At 45.9% G+C, this 17,426-nt stretch overlaps 1 protein-coding gene, 1 long non-coding RNA gene and 1 pseudogene across 2 annotated transcripts in view; 1 reads left to right on the top strand and 2 right to left on the bottom strand.

The window, feature by feature from the left end:
* The window catches only part of LOC138842658 (uncharacterized), an 82,226-nt gene extending 77,720 nt beyond the window's left edge, over positions 1–4,506 (bottom strand). Inside the window, exon 1 of the long non-coding RNA XR_011377388.1 lies at positions 4,367–4,506. This is a non-coding gene — a long non-coding RNA (uncharacterized lncRNA). The remainder of the gene's footprint in view (positions 1–4,366) is intronic.
* Positions 4,507–7,487: 2,981 nt separating this feature from the next.
* RTP1 (receptor transporter protein 1) lies at positions 7,488–11,541 on the top strand. Its single transcript, XM_030856692.2, has 2 exons — positions 7,488–7,787; positions 9,599–11,541. The coding sequence occupies exons 1-2, from the start codon at positions 7,516–7,518 to the stop codon at positions 10,116–10,118; spliced, it is 792 nt and encodes a 263-aa protein (XP_030712552.1). The 5' UTR covers positions 7,488–7,515; the 3' UTR covers positions 10,119–11,541.
* A 2,730-nt stretch (positions 11,542–14,271) lies between these two features.
* Positions 14,272–14,983, bottom strand: LOC115857479 (elongation factor 1-alpha 1 pseudogene; annotated as a pseudogene).
* Positions 14,984–17,426: the final 2,443 nt, after the last annotated feature.

Raw genomic sequence — 17,426 nt, 5'->3', positions numbered from 1 at the left:
TTTTCTCTTTCCATGGCTTTTCTTGGAAAGGTCATGTTTGGAGGGAGGATAGTATGTGGTATGATGGAATTTTCTTTCTCCTCCATTCCCTCCATTCCTTCTTCCTTTACCATGCTGAGTAGAGGATCTTTGATATAAGAGAATGAAGGGACAGAAACCTTGCTAGTGAATCAAAGTTATGCAATGGTAAGTAGTCACTATTAGTAGGAGGAACATTTATTTGCCTGTAGATGCTTCATGCTAAAGACTGAATCAGGGCCCTGAAGAGAAAGCAGAAGAGGAGAAGACAGATGGGAGATCAGATTCTATGGCCATACCACCCTGATAGTGCCTGATCTCATCGGAAGGGAGATCAGGGAGAGAAGGGAAAGTTCTAGACATGCAACCTAGATGGATTTTCAGTTGACTGATGGGTAACTTCATGGAAAAGTAAAAGAAAGTTGTACCCTGTCCTCTGATAGTGCCCTGGAGGATAGTGGCAGATAGGACTCACAAAATTGAGAAATAGCTTAGAAGAGAAGCTCAGTGGTGGTAGTGAGGGCAGGAGGGGAAGGAGAGGATAGGGCAGGCAGGGGTGGGTGGTAGTAGTGGGCTGAGTATTTGCGACGGTTTCCTTTACTGGGTTTCAAGGTGAGCAGCCCTACTGTCCCTTTCTGGTTATGTTTTGAGGTTGGGCTTACTGGATTTAGTTTACTATTTGCTTTGCTTCTCTGATCTTTAGTTTCCTTTTTTGCAAAATAATGTCAACCTCTACTTACATCATAGAATTTGACATAGCTTTTTCAAGACACTAAGCTTTGGAGGATAAGAACAAATGATTGGGCACTTTGGTGGACAGTCTGCAAAGGTGGCCACTACCAATTCCTCTCTTCCCTGTAGGTATATGCCACTTCCCCAACAAGAGGTGGAGTTTATTATAAGCTTTTGCACAGAAAAGGAAACCATAAACAAAACGAAAAGACAACCACAGAATGGGAGAAAATACTTGCAAACAGTATGACCAACAAGGGCTTAATTTTCAAAATATACATATAGCTCATACAGCTCAGTATCAAAAAAACAAGCAACCCAATCAAAATATGGGCAGAACACCTAAATAGACATTTCTCCAAAGAAGATATACAGATGGCCAACAGGCACATGAAAAAATGCTCAACATCGCTAACTATTAGAGGAATGAAAATCAAAACTACAATGAGTTATTACCTCACACCTGTCAGAATGGCCATCATCAAAAAGTCTACAAATAATAAATGCTGGAGAGGTTATGGAGAAAAAGGAACCCTCCTACACTGTTGGTGGGAATGTAAATTGGTGCAGCCACTATGGAGAACACTATGGAGGTTCCTTAAAAAACTAAGAATAGCGTCGCCATGTGATCCAGCAATCCCACTTCTGGGCATATATCTGGAAAAAATGAAAACTCTAATTTGAAAAGATACACGCACCCCAATGTGCACCCCAATAGTGCACCCAAATGCACTATTTACAATAGCCAAGAAATGGAAGCAACCTGAGTGTCCATCGACAGATGAATGGATAAAGAAGATGTGGTGTATATATATATATATATATATATATATATATATATATATATATATATACACAATGGAGTATTACTCAGCCATAAGAGAGAATGAAATAATGCCAGCATTATTGGCATTATTTGAAGCAACATGGATGGACCTAGAGATTATCATACTAAGTGAAGTAAATCAGAGAAAGACAAATATCATATGATATCACTTATATGTGGAATCTAAAAAAATGATACAAATGAAATTATTTACAAAACAGAAACAGACTCACAGAATAGAAAACAAATTTATGGTTACCAAAGGGAAGAGCAGGGATGGGGGAGGGATAATTTAGGAGTTTGGGATTGACAGATACACACTACTATATATAAAACAGATAAACAACAAAAACCTACTGTATAGCACAGGGAACTATATTTAATATCTTGTAATAACCTATAATGGAAAATAATCTGAAAAAGAATGTGCATATATATATGTATATATATGTGTGTGTGTATATATATATATATATATATACACATATATATTATCTATATATAACTGAATCACTTTGCTGTACACCTGAAATAACATAACATTGTAAATCAACTATACTTCAATTTAAAAAAAAAGGTGGAGTTTATTTTCCAGCTCCTTAACTCTGGCCCTGTGATTGCTTTGACCAATAGAACATGATGGGAGTGATGTTCCAGGATTTCTGACCCAGCCCTAAGTGGACTGACGGCTTCCATTTCCTTCCTCTTGGAATGCTCCTTCTTGGAAACCATCCACCATGCAGTGAGGCAGCCTAAGCAGCTGAGGAATACCATAATAGTGAATAAGGCGTTTTGAAAGTCCACAAATGACGGAGCATTGTGAAGAAGGAAGGGAAACCTAAATCCATAATAATTTTCTATTCCAGTGAGAACAAAGTTCTGTCCATTTCCATTTCCTTGATGGAAATGGTCCGATAAAATCAAACTGCTACCAGGTTGTTGACTGGTTCCCCATGGAATCATGTCCCATTCAAGGGGTCACTGTTGATCTCTGCTATTGTCATTTGGACACTCAGCAGTGAACTTAGAGAATAACTTATTTGCCACTGTGATATTCTGTGTAGCATTGCTTCTGACCAGGAACTGATTTTAAAGCAAATGAAATCTGGCAATGGGTTCATACTCATGGAATTCATTTGTTTTACTGTATCTCCCATCACTCTGAAGCAGCTGGCCCCAGTGAACAGTGGGGAGGCCTTTGGAAGGCTCAGTTATGGAGCCATCTAGGTGACAGCACCTTGCAGGGCCGGGGTATTGCTCTCCAGGATGTGGCGTATACTCTGAATTAGCAACCAAGGTTTGATGCTGTTTTCCTCAGCTCCACGAATTCAGAGGTGGAGAAGCTCCCTCAAAATCACCTCTGATGGTAGTGATTTTACTTTTTTTTTTTTATTCTTTGCTTCCTATCCCCGACAACTTTGGACTCTGCTGGTTTAGAGGTCTTGGTTCCCAAGCGAGGAATGTTTCCACCAAGGAAGAAAACAATGGTTTCATTAAATTGGAAGTTGAGACTGCTACCTGGGCTCTTTATACCAGTAAATCAACAGATCACGGAGGGGCTTACTGTTTGGGTTCAGCAAAGGCAGGTCTTTCTGGGAAGGAAAATTCTTCGTTGTGGAACTATCAGGTACGTTTAGATCCTAGGTCTCCAGGCACTGTGTGCCAGCAGATACTTCTAGTCATTGATCCAACCCCCAAACATACCCTTCCTTCCCAAATGCCCTTTAGGGATATGGAATTGTCCCTGGTTGAGAATCACTTGTCACTAGTGCATTGTTTCAACAGTGACAAGGTTTATTTTTTATAACGTTTTGATAAGCAATAATAGAATAATAAACTTTATAAAATATTTCTTATTGAGCCAAATAACAAATCAGAGACATGGTTTTCTTTCTTTTCTCTCTTTTTTCCCCTACCACTCCATTTTCTAGTTGGGGATTTAGTTTTAAAGCATTTTATGGATTTAAATTGTGGTCACAAACTCTAAGAAACTAGCCAAGGTGAGGTCATTGGCTTTAAAGATGTCTAGATTTGAGACAGGCTGGGACCTGGGACCCTTTGCTGTAGTGCTTGCACCTGGACAAATGTCTCCTCAAGCAACAAAATATGAAGAAACTATAAGGGACTAAAAATAACTGCGTACATGCACAGTTGGGGCAAATTATGAACAACAAGATACAAAAAGACTAAAAACCCAACTGCCACTTCTGAGGAGTCCAGAGTGAAAGCTGCGTACTGTGCATGCCCCCTGCACTCAACACCACCAAAGGGGTGGGCAAAACACCCAAGTCCCCCCTCTGGCCCGACCCCTGGACCCACCCCTACCCTTGCCCCATATAAGGGACCAGCTCGCTGCCCGCCTCAGGGAGTGAGCAAGGGAACCCGTTGCTTGTTTTCACTCCCTCCTGCTGCAGCACAAGTCCCAGTAAAGCCTTGCCTGAATTTCTCATTTGTCCTCTTATCAATTTCTATTGATTAAAGAGTCTAAGAACACTGTCAATAACCGATTGGCAATCTCTAAATTGTGGATATCATGACATCAGAGTTCATTTGACTGAGAGCAAGTTGCAATACCACAGGGTTATTTGTCTTGATAGAAATAAGATTTTATTAGAGAAAACATTCTGCTATACAGAAGGATGTATTACATTGCTCTCTGCATAGTAAGCTCAGGTTCTAAATTAAACTTAATTTGTGCCAATGGGAATTGCATCAGCTGGTTATGCACACACATGTGCGCACACGCAGGCGCACACACACACACACACACGTACCTCTGGTGATCCTTACCTTCTGTGTTCTTGTTTTTCATCATAATGTTTACTGTAGCAACGACCGCAAAATATTCCTAGAGAATCTGTTCCTGGTGCTGGGTAATACACTTTGGCTCCAGGACAAGTTCTAAAAGCTTCTATCAGCTTTTCATACTTTCTGGAATCGTCCTCAGTTTCCATTCTCTCCTTGGCCTGTGGCTGCAATGTGAGACAGCTCCCATCACACCTCTGAGACTTGTTAAGTCAGTTTACTTCTCTGAGTATTGATTGCCTTAATTCAGAAGCAAGAATACTGACTTGAAGGATAAAAAGTTTAATGAACTTTAAAATCCCTTCTAGTGTGAACGTTCAGTGGCTCCGATTCATTTTCTGTCCTTACTGTGTCCAGTACAAAGCCAGTGGAGTGACACCTCCACAGAGATCTTCAACTATGTAGCAGCCCCCAAGGAGACAGACCCTGACTCCAGGCACTACCTGCAATGCCTCATTAGAAGCATCCCTCTTCCATCCAGTGGCCTCCATCTGCCCTCCTGCCCTCCAAGGATTCAGGTTTCTAAGTATAAAGCTCTTTGAATTCATATGTGGCTACAGCCAGAGGGGACCTCAGCCTTGCCATCTGGTCTAATTCTTCATCGAACAAATGAACAAACTGAGGCCAAGAGAAGTGACTTGTCCATGGTCACAAAGCCAGCCAGTAGCAGGGCTGGGATGTATATTGACATATCCTGCCTTCCAGTTCAGTGTTCTCTCCACTGAACCTGGGTGCCTGTCGTCAAATGATTACGGCTTCACAGGAATGGTGCTCCTAGAGATGGCTTTCTGCACTGTATTTCCTTTGGGAAGATTTCAAGCTGAATATCTCTTTCAGCTCTAAAATCTTTACACTGGGTATCAGGGGTCTGTGGACACTTGCTCCATGAAGCTCAGCAGAAAAGGAGGCGTGTGATAACAGGGAACCTGGGGGGTTAAATACACTCACTTCTCTATCCAGGGGCTATGGCCTCAGGCTGGCCTACTGAACTATTTGCCGAAAGGACATGAATTTCAATTCTCTGAGTCTGGAATGACCATATCCAGTGATGAGAAGGTAGAAAGACACATTTATTTAGCAAATGTTTTGTTTTGATGTTCTGTGCTGAGCAGTGTAGTGATTAAGCTGGGGCTTTGGAAACAATCATTTAGGCTCAAATCCCAGTTCCATTCATTATTAGCTGTTGAATCTTGGGCAAGTTATCTAATCTCTCTGCTTTATCTTACGTATTTGCAAAATGGAGCTGCTGCTGATATTACCTATGTATAGAGATTATTATTAAGATGAACTCAATTAATATGTATAAAGCACTTAGAAAAATGCCTGATACATAGTAAGTGCTATACAGTGATTGCTGTTACTATGCAAATTAAAAATATATTCACATAAAACATCAACATACATTTTGAAGTGATACGTATTAAATATATTAGAATAGCTACCTATGAGGATATAAGAGCATTCCAAAAAAAAAAAAAACCCATGCAAGTAATTCCAGAGGTCCTGCTCTTAACTAGAGACACTGCCTCTTTTTTTATCCCATTGCCAATCTGAATAAACTGAGGCTAAAATAAAGGACGCTAAGGCATGAAGCATTCATGCAGAGGCAGCAGGAGAACTTGGAAGACAGTCTCCAGAATCAGATGGGAGATTTAGGCCCTTCCTTTTCATCCCTAAACTTCAGAATCTGTAGGCTGTCTACGAGTTAATACTGTTTGAAGAGGCTGCTCAGATTCCGCTAGCCGCACCAAGCTTCTGCAGGGAGTAGAGTCAGGAGTGTGTTTTCCAGCTGCGGAAAGCGTCATCTCTGATGCCTGAAATGCAGGTCCATGAGCTTCAGCAGTAAGTTTTACTCAAATAGGAAGCAAGAGTGTAACTGTGAGAGATTGAAAAAAATGAATGCTCCCAAATAGAAGGTTGCCTAAATAAATTATGCCCAACCATATGACAGCATATAGGCAGCCTCCAAGCTGGAATAATATTAATGACCTAGAAAATGATCTAGAAAAGTATTTGTGATATATTGTTATTTTAAAAAAAATAGATCACAGTGTACTATGTAGAATGTGTGTGTATATATACACATACATGCATACGCACATATATATATACACACATACATGTACGGAAAATAGCAGGCAGGGTGTGTACATCATAATATTAACAGCGACTATCTTGAGCATGGGTATTAAGAAGAGTCTTACTTTTGCCTTATTTTACCTATATTTTCCAAGTTTTCTATAATAAACCTGTATGACTTTTATAAAGGAAAAATAATTTAAAAATAGCTAAAGGGGCACCAGTACTAAAGGTTGTTTTTCCTATGGATATCATGTTCCTCTTCTATAATCAAGTTGAAAATGATCTTTTCTATTCCTTCCAGGCTGATGCAATGGCTCCCACCTTTGTGCACAGGTGGCTGCTCTTATCCATGGCTGTCACAGCATGGATCCTATTGCATTCTGGTTACTGGGTACATACCCAGTTACAACCATCTGGCATATATAGAGCCTGGCACATGGGTATGTTTGACACAAATGCAGTAATGAATCGGTAGGGGCTCAATAGCTTGGATTTGGCTACAAGCTCTGCCATTTATAAGCTAGGTGAGTCCCAGTCTCCTGATCTGTACAGTGGCAATAACAATTGTGGGTCAAGAGACCTCCAGTAGTTTTCGTAAATGGCAAAGTGCTGGTCACAAGATGGGTGAGGGTGCAGAAAGAGGGTTTATTATCATTGCTGCATCTATTAACAGGTCTACATCTTCCCATCCCTTATTTCTCTTTGGTTCCCTAAGGCATCATGGTTACCATAGAAGCCAGATGATGCTGATGGTACCTCCAGGGGCAGCAAGGTAAAGCTGAGCCAGTTCCCAGGTCCTCGTGCATGCCCTTGGCAGGTCAGAGTGAGACGGTCTGAAGCTCAGCCTCCTTTCAGGCCCCCCACCCTGTCTAGGGTCACTTAGATCCACAAACCCTGCCTCTTCAGCCTCAGTTTGGGGGCCCTGAAACACCCCTTCAGAGGCTCCCTCCTTCCCAACCTCTGTCTCCTGACTCCCTGCCTGGTTGCCGTGGAAACAGGTTCCACTGCGGACAAAGGAGGGAGCTGGGTCCTGCTTCCTCCCGGTCCTACGGATGAGGATTTTTAGACCGTGGAGACTGCGCTGCCCTGCCTTGCACCTGCCCTCACTTCCCGTGTTCTCACTCAAGTGGAGATTGCCCTCCCTTGCCACTGACGAGACCATGTGTAAAAGTGTGACCACAGGTGAATGGAAGAAAATCTTCTACGAGAAGATGGAGGCGGCAAAGCCGGCTGACAGCTGGGACCTCATCATCGATCCCAACCTCAAGCACAATGTGCTAGCCCCAGGCTGGAAGCAGTACCTGGAGTTGCATGCCTCAGGCAGGTGAGTAGCCCAGGAAGTAGGACCCCTGCAGGCAGCCCCTGGGACACCTTCCAAGAAAAGACAGAAACATGGGGAACCCAGGTGCTAGGGGTCAGTCTCACTGTTGGCCCAGTGCAGACTGGGAGGCAGAGAAAGAGCAGCTACTGGGAGTTGGGACACCTAAGTTTGATTCCAGCTCTTCCGCTGAGCACCTGGTAACTTTCCCTCTCTGAGTCATAGTCTCCCCTTCTGGAAAAAGAGGTGGAATATATTTATTAGTTCTAAACACTGGTATTTTACATACTTTTATATTTTAATAACCTCTTAACACAATTGAAAGCCAAGAGAAGGGGGGGGCTTGTGGGTCAAGAGGCCTATGTTCTGGTCCTGGAACAGTTCAGTTTCAATCTATTTAAGTCAGCTTGACTTAATATAAAATATTGAACACCTGAGGTGTGCTGGAAACTAGCTCTACTCTGTATGACCTTTGAGAAATTCAGTTTCCTTCTTGGACCTCACTTTCCCCACTTGTGGAAGGAGGGGTTAGCATAGATCCTTGCCTCTTGGTTCATGGACCAGCAGCAGTAGCATCACCTGGAACTTGTTAAAGATGCAGCATCTTCGGCCCCATTCTAGACCTGCTGAATCGGAATCTGCATTTCAGCAAGGTCCCTAGGTGATTCATATGCACAATAATGTCTGAGATGACTTTCGAGCACTCTTGTCCGTGGGTGGATTATGTAAAGACTTACCTCTGGGACATAAGATTCGGAGGTTGAATGGTGCAGCCTGGGGGTCAGAAGCAAGGCCTTCCTTCCTTCCCTAGTTCAATTTATTCAATTCAAGAAACATCTACTGGGTACCTGTTAGGTGTCGGATACTGGCTCTGCCTCTAACTCACTGTGTATACAGCTTTCTTACTCTCTTTGCCTCAGAGTAAAACAAAGGGTTAATTAGGTGATTTCTAAGCTCCCTCCAGTTTTGACATTTTCCATTCCAAGTTTTGTAGTCTAGTTTGGGAGAGGGGAAACAGTCCCCAAAGGGTGTGAGTAAACGAGAAGAGATGAGAATGGAAATGTGGAGTTCCTTAACCAGCTGATGGGAGGGATGCAAGGGACCGGACACTCGCTGTCAGGGCCCAGGAGCTTCTCAAACACCTGAAAGGCTTGTGGGGCTGAGTGGGGAGGGCTTGTGCATCCTCCCGACCTGGCTGGTGACCTGAGAACCCCAGCTGGCCCCAGTTAGCTCACTCTGGGCGTGAACTGCCTCCACTTCCAGGCCTTCAGATACATTAACCCTGGCACCGGCCCAGAGGCTGAGAATTGACAACGGTGTCATTTTCTCTGGATTTGGGTCTAGCCAGTTCATAGTCAGTGTTGACAGGTAAGAGTGTGTGGATGGAGCTTGTGTTTTCCCTGTGGTGCGGGCCATCCCTGCTATCAGACTCAAAGGATATTTGAGCAGGAAGGACTCTTAGTGCAACGTGCACGTTTTACAGATGAGGAAAGGTGCCCAGAGCCAAAGGCCCAGAGGCAAGGCCTGAAGGGCACTGAAATGGAGGGCACTGAGGCTTCTGCAGAGCGCAGAGGGGGGCCCAGTGATGGCAGAGCGCTGCTGGATGCCAGCTGCCTCCTGAGGCGCCTACTCTGCTCCTAGCAGAGCACACAAGGGGGCGGGCTGGGAAGCCACCTGGGGAAAGCTAGTGAACCCAGGGGGCCGTAAACACAACACCTCTACCTCCAGGCTCTGCCTACTGCCCCTTACCTCGTTCCTGGATCTGTTTCCACCTCCTCCACTCCGTCCTCTCCTCCTGCCTCTCCTCGTCTCCACAGGTTCCACTGCTCCTGGTGCTGGCACACCTGGCAGTCGCCCCACGTGGTCATCCTCTTCCACATGTACCTGGACCGCGCCCAGCAGGCAGGCTCGGTGCGCATGCGCGTCTTCAAGCAGCTGTGCTACAAGTGCGGCACGGCGCGGCTGGACGAGTCGAGCATGCTGGAGGAGAACATCGAGAGCCTGGTGGACAACCTCATCACCAGCCTGCGCGAGCAGTGCTATGAGGAGAGAAACGGCCAGTACCGCATCCACATGGCCAGCCGCCAAGACAACCGGCGGCACCGCGGAGAGTTCTGCGAGGCCTGCCAGGAGGGCATCGTGCACTGGAAGCCCAGCGAGAAGCTGCTGGAGGAGGAGGCGACAACCTACACCTTCTCCCGGGCTCCCAGCCCCACCAAGCCGCAGGCCAAGGCGGGTTCTGGCTGCAATTTCTGCTCCATCCCCTGGTGCTTGTTTTGGGCCACGGTCCTGTTGCTGATCATCTACCTGCAGTTCTCCTTCCACAGCTCCGTCTAAGATTCCCTTGTTGGGCCCAGGCAGATGCTAGGGGCCCAAGGCCTGAGAGGCCAGCCAACTGGTGGGAGGGGGTGAAGAGAGACCTGGGTTGGGAGTGGGGATAAGTTCTAGAGCCGGTGCCACCACTGACTCAGTGGGGACCCAGGACAAATCACCCTGCTTTTCTATCTATAAAAGTAAGGGTTTGGGCTAGATCATTGGCTTTTCAAAGTGAGGCCCAGGACCCCCACGTTCTGCATAGGTGCCTCGGGGCTTTTGGATTTGGAAGGGGTGAGTGAGTGCGTTTCCCATCATGGTCAAACCGCCCATCCCCAACTCCTACCTCCTCCTCTAGAGCAGCTCCATGTTAGATGGAGTTTATTTAAGAGTTTTGTATGAAAAAGGTCCAACTGCGTTTAAAAAGTTTGAAAATTACAGGGCTAGGTGTGATCTCAAGGGGCCTTTCCACAGCAATGAGCTCCTCCTTGCTTTCTCATTAACCCCAGCCCTACTCTCCGTTATTGCCCACATCCAGAGCTGCAGCTTTACATTAGCCTCTGCCTGGTGTATGGGTCTCATCCATAGCTCTATCTCCATGCACACAGCAGAGGTTCCTCTCGAAGGGAGAGAGGTGGAGGCGCTAGGCTGCCCCTTTGTTCCTGGGTACGCGGGGTCCCTCGTTTCTGTTTTCCACACTCCCAGTTTCCGGCTTCCCTCCACTCAGGGTGGATTCTGGGGCCTGTCTGGTGCCCAGATGGTGCTTGGGGTGGAGTCCCATAGAGCTAGGCTCCCCACCCACTGCACGTGAACCATCAGAGAATTTAGGAGAGGTTCAGAAGGTAGGATGTTAGAAGCAAAGCACAAAATCCCTAGGAAACAAATATAATGACTCTCCATTACAATGAAGAGTCTTCAGAGTTCAGGAACCAAGTCGGACTGATTCTCAGTGGTTCTGATGGTCAGAGTACCGGAAGAGGGGCCTGGCTTCTTGAGCTATTTGCTGAAACCCTCGTTGAGAGGCTTTCTCATATGGGCCAGGCATGGGCCTGCTCACCAAAGATCAGCGGTCCACCTAGAACCACAGGGATGGGTGCCCATTAGTAAGAGAGGGAGCATGAAAGATGGGAAGTGTTTTGCCCTAGAGAAGTGCATAGATAGGTGGGAGAATCCTAATCGCCTTCAAACGGGATGCCATATGGTGTAGAAAGGGAGGAGAGGAGACTTTCTGATGGGAGGGGTACAGACTGTGATTTGGGGAAGGGAGGCAGAAAGCAGGAAGTGGGACGCTACCCTGTACCTTTGAGGGTCCTCGTCCACCCCACCTTTGTTAATAACTTGACTCCTTCTCCTTCCCCCACTGCTCCCCTTTCTAATGGGAAGTCACCACCTACCATCTGTAGTGGTGGAGGGAGGAGGGCCACTTATATAAAGACAGGGTACTTTAATAAAGATGGGATTTCTTCAATCAGGCTTAGTAGTCATTACTGTGTGCTTGGGATTCACCAGTGTCCCTGATCTGTAATGGGCTGTTGGACACCCCTCCCATCCCCTCTCTCCCCTTTCTGGGGTCCCCATATAAAGCTTGATCTAGCTCCAGCTTCAAGGTCTGGGCCAACCGTGTACATAGTCAGGAGGGATTCAGGCAGCCCTTGGTCAGCCATCCAGGGGACTCAGCATAAGATAGTCTTACTCTTGCCCTTGCTCTGGTTCTAGTAACTGCCTGGTGACTTCCTTTGCTTCACATACACAAGTATTCATTCCTTTATCCAGGAGGCGTATCCTGAGTGCCTTCTCTCTGGCAAGGCCTGATTTGGGTGCTGGGATCCAGTAAGCACTAAGGGGTAGGCCGTGTCTCTCAGAGATCTCTGCTTACTGCAGATATTCTCAGCCTTGGCTGTACTTCAGAAATCCTGGGGAGCCTTTAAAGAAATATCAGTGCCCAGCCACCACCTGAGACCAGCAGAATCAGAATTGCTGGGTGTGGGGCCTGAGCATCTGAAATTAGAATAAGACCCCCAGGTGATCCACCTGAGCTGCCTGGTGTAAGGCCTCCTAACTGAGGAATAGGCTTCCTTCTGCACCCAGGCTTATAATAATGAGCCCAGAGATCTTCCTTGATGACCTGCTGTGGATTCTCTAGGACTTGGGCACAGCTTCCCCACTCACTCCCTGGGGACTTGACCCTCCCTCAAACCTCCGTGCTCCTGCCTGACCACCTGCTGCATGGCTTTATCCTGCTCTGAGAATCTCCAATTTTGAGCTCTGCCACCCTTGCCAGATGCTTATCAAGCTTGGCTGTAATTGCTTGTCTAGAGCTATACTCCCTGCTAGAGTGTGATCACGGCTCGGAAGCGACTTACTTCAGTCCCCACTGCCAGGTAGTGGTAGAGCAAGGGTCCAACCCTTGACTGGGTTTACTCCGGAACACTTTCCTAAATCATTAAGCCTCTTCCTGCTCTGTAGGAAGATGTCTACCATCTACAAACACCTCCTCCGTCTCCCTTATTGTCCCTCATACTTGCTAGGCTTACTCACAGCTTAGCCCTTGTCTTGGCAAAGACTTCTCTAGGGCAGTTCTTTCTTAGCACACATGGCCACATGCCACATGATGACCTTGTTAGATGTACCCTAGGTTTTATAAATAAACTCCTCAGGGACATTCCAGGATCCCAAGCCTCTCCCACTGGTGCTTCTGTGCATTGGTCTTGATGTTCGAGCCAGGAGGAGACCTACAGGCACTTGAATTGGTGTTCCAGAGGCTGCAATCCTTAGCGTAGGGTCAGCAAGAAGTGCTGCCTTGATCACTTCCTTCAAACTCAGCAGGATGGAGGAACAGCCCAATGGGAGAACGCTTCTTGGGGCTCAGGAGTCCTGCAAACCCAGAAGATCACCAACTAAGGATGATTTGCTGTGAGACAGATTAGAGATGTCTTGATTGAGTGCCCTTATTTTATGGAGAAAAAACTGAAGTACTAGAGAAAGTACGAAAGTTGAGCCGCACTGTACAGCATAGAGTAAGGCAAGATCATGAAATCTGGGGTTAAGAAAGACTTGAGTCCTAGTTCTGCTACTTACTAGCTGTATGGCCTTAGGAAAATTAGTTAAGCTCCTTGAGCCCCAGTTTTCCTCCTTGTTGAAATGGGAATAATCAATCTGCCACGGAGGGCTACTGTAAGGATTAAATAATACACTATCTGTGACATTCCAGATACAAAGCCCATATTCATTCTCTTCTTTCTGATGAGATTGAATGCTCATCCTCTTCTTTCTTCTCCTTTTCCTTTCAATTGGCAGCCTCCCCTTTGAGACCTGAAGGGCTTTCTCTTTGTGATTTCAGTTCTGTTGGTAAATACTTTAGGAAAAACATGGAAGGCAAGGGTTAACCTCCCAGCCCAAGAGTTAGAACTAGTTTATTTTAATATATGTAGCATCGTTTCTTTTCTTCTCCTCATATATCTTGCAAAGCAATGACTTCATTTTCCCAGCAGCATGGTAGCCACTCTTCATTCTTCAAAGATAGCTATTTAAAAAATCTCCCCAAACAGAAAACATCAGTGATTTCTGGGCTCCCTTCCCATTGGCTGAAATACCCCAGAAGGAATTTAGTTCTTTTCCAAGTCCCATTCTGGTTCTCTGCAGGACTCCCAGCTAAGAAATTTCCTTTGGGATCACTTTCGGCATTGCGTGGGTACTGCCACATGCATCAGGGAAGTGAAATCTGCCTGCTGTATGGCTCTTTTGTGACAGGGCCTTGTGAGGGCTGGTGGGTTGGCAGTTGTGGTATAGAAATCTCATTGGCCTGAGGGCTGGAAACCTGGGTTTCAGCCCTGGCTTAGCCAATATCCAGGCATGTAGGTTGATGACCTTGGATGATCTAGTCTTTCCCATCCCCTGGGTCTCAGTTTCTTCATTTGTAAAGCAAAGAGGTAAGGTGAACTGAAGGCTCCCTGCTAGCTCTGACGTTGCTCAAAAACTGCTGCTTAGACTTTTTTTTTTTCTCATTAAACTTTTTTAATGGGTCTCAAATTCTGTGACAGATTTTTGGTCAAGTTGTTTCCATTAAAAAGTACTGATTTTCAAAACTAATACCTTAAAACTGCCACACACAAAACAAATGGTCCACAAAACATTCTCCTTCCTTCTGAAGGTTTTGCCATGCACTGTTATCATTAACCAGTCTTTTGTTATTAAACTTAAATGGCCAATTGAGACAAACTGTCCTGAGACCATTCTTCCACCACTGATTAAGACTGGGGTGGCAGGTATTGGGGATAATATTCATTTAGCCTTCTGAGCTTTCTGGGCAGACTTGGTGACCTTGCCAGCTCCAGCTGCCTTTTGTCCACTGCTTTGATGACACCCATAGAAACCGTCTGTCTCATGTCACGAACAGCAAAATGGCCCAGAGGAGGATAGTCAGAGAAGCTCTCAACACACATGGGTTTCCCAGGAACCATATCAACAATGACAGCATCACCAGATTTCAAGAGTTTGGGGCCAACTTCCAGCTTTTTCCCAGAACGACGATCAATCTTCTCCTTCAGCTCAGCAAACGTGCAGGCAATGTGAGCTGTGTGACAATCCAGCACAGGTGCATAGCCAGCACTGCTTTGGCCTGGATGGTTCAAGATAATCACCTGAGCTGTGAAGCCAGCTGCTTCCATCGGTGGGTCATTTTTGCTGTCACCAGCCACACTGCCAAAGTGAACATCTTTGACAGACACATTCTTGACATTGAAGCCCACATTGTCCCCAGGAAGGGCTTCACTCAAAGCCTCATGGTGCATTTCAACAGACTTCACTTCAGTTATCACACTGACTGGGGCAAAGGTGACCACCATGCCAGGTTTGAGAACACCAGTCTCCACTCAACCCACAGGGACAGTGCCAATACCATCAATTTTGTAGATGTCCTGGAGGGGCAAACACTAGGGCTTGTCAGTTGGGCGAGTTGGTGGCAGGATGCAATCCAGAGCTTCAAGCAGTGTGGTTCCTCTGTCGTTGCCATCTTTTCAGGTGACTTTCCATCCCTTGAGCCACGGCATGTTAGCACTTGGCTCCAGCACGTTGTCACCATTCCAGCCAGAAACTTGCACAAATGCTACTGTGTCGGGGTTGTAGCCAATTTTCATAATGGAGGCGCTGACTTCCTTAACAATTTCCTCGTATCTCTTCTGAGAGGTGTCACCTTAAACAAGGACTTGGGTGGTAGTGTTGGAATATCAGTCTGTGTCTTATCCCTTCACTTCTAAGCCCAATAATTTTTCACTCCCATCTTAATAGGCTTACAGTATTATTTTGAGGACATAATAAGATATTCCCTATTTTCAAGATTTATTCACTCAACAAATGTTTATTGAGTACATATTACGTGCCAGGCATTTTTCTAGGCACTAGAGATACAGTGGAGAGCAAAGTGACTAAATCACTGACCTTATGGATAGTAGAAAAACTAGACAGCAAACAATATAAGTGAGCTGTGTGGTATACTAGATAGTGTTAAGTACTAAGGAGAAGAATAAAGTAGGCAAGGGGGACAGGAAGGGCAGGGGATGGAGTTAGTTACAATTTTAGATTAGGTAGCTAGGGAAGGTCTCACTAAGAAGGTGACATTTGAAAAAAGATGAAGGAACTGAGCAAGGCAACGGGCATGTGCAAAAGCCCTGAGGTAGGAGCAGCCTGGAATGTTGAACCATGAGGAGGCCAATGCGGCTGGAATGCAGTTCAGGCGTACTAAGTCATTACTAAGTGGGGATGGGGGTCAGAGCATATAAGCCATAGGTCATCAGGACATTGGTTGTTGATTTAAATGAGACAAGAAGCCATTGGAGGGTTTGAGCAGTGGGGTGATGTAATCCAATTTAGTGTCACTGTGTTGAGAATGTCCACAGAGGGACAAGAATGAAAGAGGAAAGATTAGCTAGGAGGCTCCTGCGACAATCCAGCAAAGAGGGGATAGTGCCTGTTCCTGGGTGGGGACCCGTACCAGGGTGGTAGCAACTGGGATTGAGTCTGGCTGTATTTTAAAGTAAAGCTGAGGGGGTTTGTTGATGACTCAGATGTGTGGTATGCGAGAAAGTGGAATCAAACACGCCCCAGGATTTTGGGTCAGGTCAACTGGAAGAGTGGAGTTACCGCTTTCTGAGATGGGGTTGGCTGTGTAAGGAACAGACGTGGGGGCCGTAACAGGAGCTTGGTTGTGGACACGTGAAGTCTGAGATGCTTTTTGGGCATCCTGTTAGACACTGAACACGAGAAATGCCCAGGCAGTTGAATATGCATACCTGTGGTTCAGAGGAGAGGACCAAGCTGGAGATGCAAGTGAAGTCATTAGCATTTGGATGATGTTAAATGTCATGAGATTAGATGAGATTACTCAGGGAGTGAGGGTAGAGAGTACAGACAGGAGGGCCAGGACTGAGCCCTGGGGCTATCCATGTATAGAGGTTGGAAAGAAGGAGAAACTTGAGGGGGACTGTGGAAACTGAGCACAGAGAGCATGATCCACTGAGCATTCAGAACCATCAGGCAGCAGAGCTGGGGCTGGAGCCCACGTCTTCAGGGTCAGGTTTCAGAACTCTTTCCACGCATCCAGAGCACCTTCTCTCTCGCGGCACCAACTTACTCCTTGAATTGGAATCCTGTCTATGTCCCCTGCGTCCCCTGTTGTTTCATCAGGTCTGAGCAGGACATGATTCGTATCTTGTTTGTTTTGTTTTGTTCTGTATGTTTAAAGTATTTCGTAATGATGAAATACACTGAAATAAAAAGACTTAATGGGAGGCCTAGACCGCCAATATGGATTTGGGCCTTGGACGGGCAAACTCAGAGCAAAGCGAGCTGTTGTTGGAATTGTTTAAAGGAAGGATTCTGTTGTCTGGGATCCTGTTGGCAAGTCTGGGCCACATGGGAGTGGATTCAATAAGCTGGATAGTCCCAGGAGATGGGCAAGATGGAATAATGTCACAGGATAAACAGCTGAATGGGAGGTGAGAGTCCTCACTTCTAAAATAGGTGAGCATCATCTAAGACCTTGGGTCTGGACTGCATCTATGCTGTACCCTTTGGGTCCCCGGGGCTTGCTGTGTTTGGTGCTGACCTGTTGGCATGTTACTTTGCAGAGACTTCCCCTGGGACTGGAGGATATTGGAGGGTAAGATATGTTCCCACCCACACTAATCTGTTCATCATCCTGCGCTCTGGGCAACATCCAGGCTCGACACATCTTCCCCTGTCTTAACACTGTCTTGTCCTAACGCCCCACTTCTCAGACAGGCCTCCCTAGCAGCCTTTGCCTAAATATTAGCAGGGTCCTGGCTCTTTTTCCTG

This window comes from Globicephala melas, chromosome 4 (assembly GCF_963455315.2).
Source record: "Globicephala melas chromosome 4, mGloMel1.2, whole genome shotgun sequence".
Classification (NCBI taxonomy): Eukaryota; Metazoa; Chordata; class Mammalia; order Artiodactyla; family Delphinidae; genus Globicephala; species Globicephala melas.
The sequence above is the reverse complement of the archived record's forward strand: the minus strand, read 5'-3'. Positions and strand labels throughout refer to the sequence as shown.

Excerpts from the sequence above, each read along its gene's own strand:
- RTP1 (XM_030856692.2), top strand. The coding sequence starts at position 7,516 with ATGAGGATTTTTAGACCGTGGAGACTGCGCTGCCCTGCCTTGCACCTG. Across the intron at positions 7,788-9,598 it reads GAGTTGCATGCCTCAGGCAG|GTTCCACTGCTCCTGGTGCT; the intron begins GTGAGTAGCCCA and ends TCGTCTCCACAG.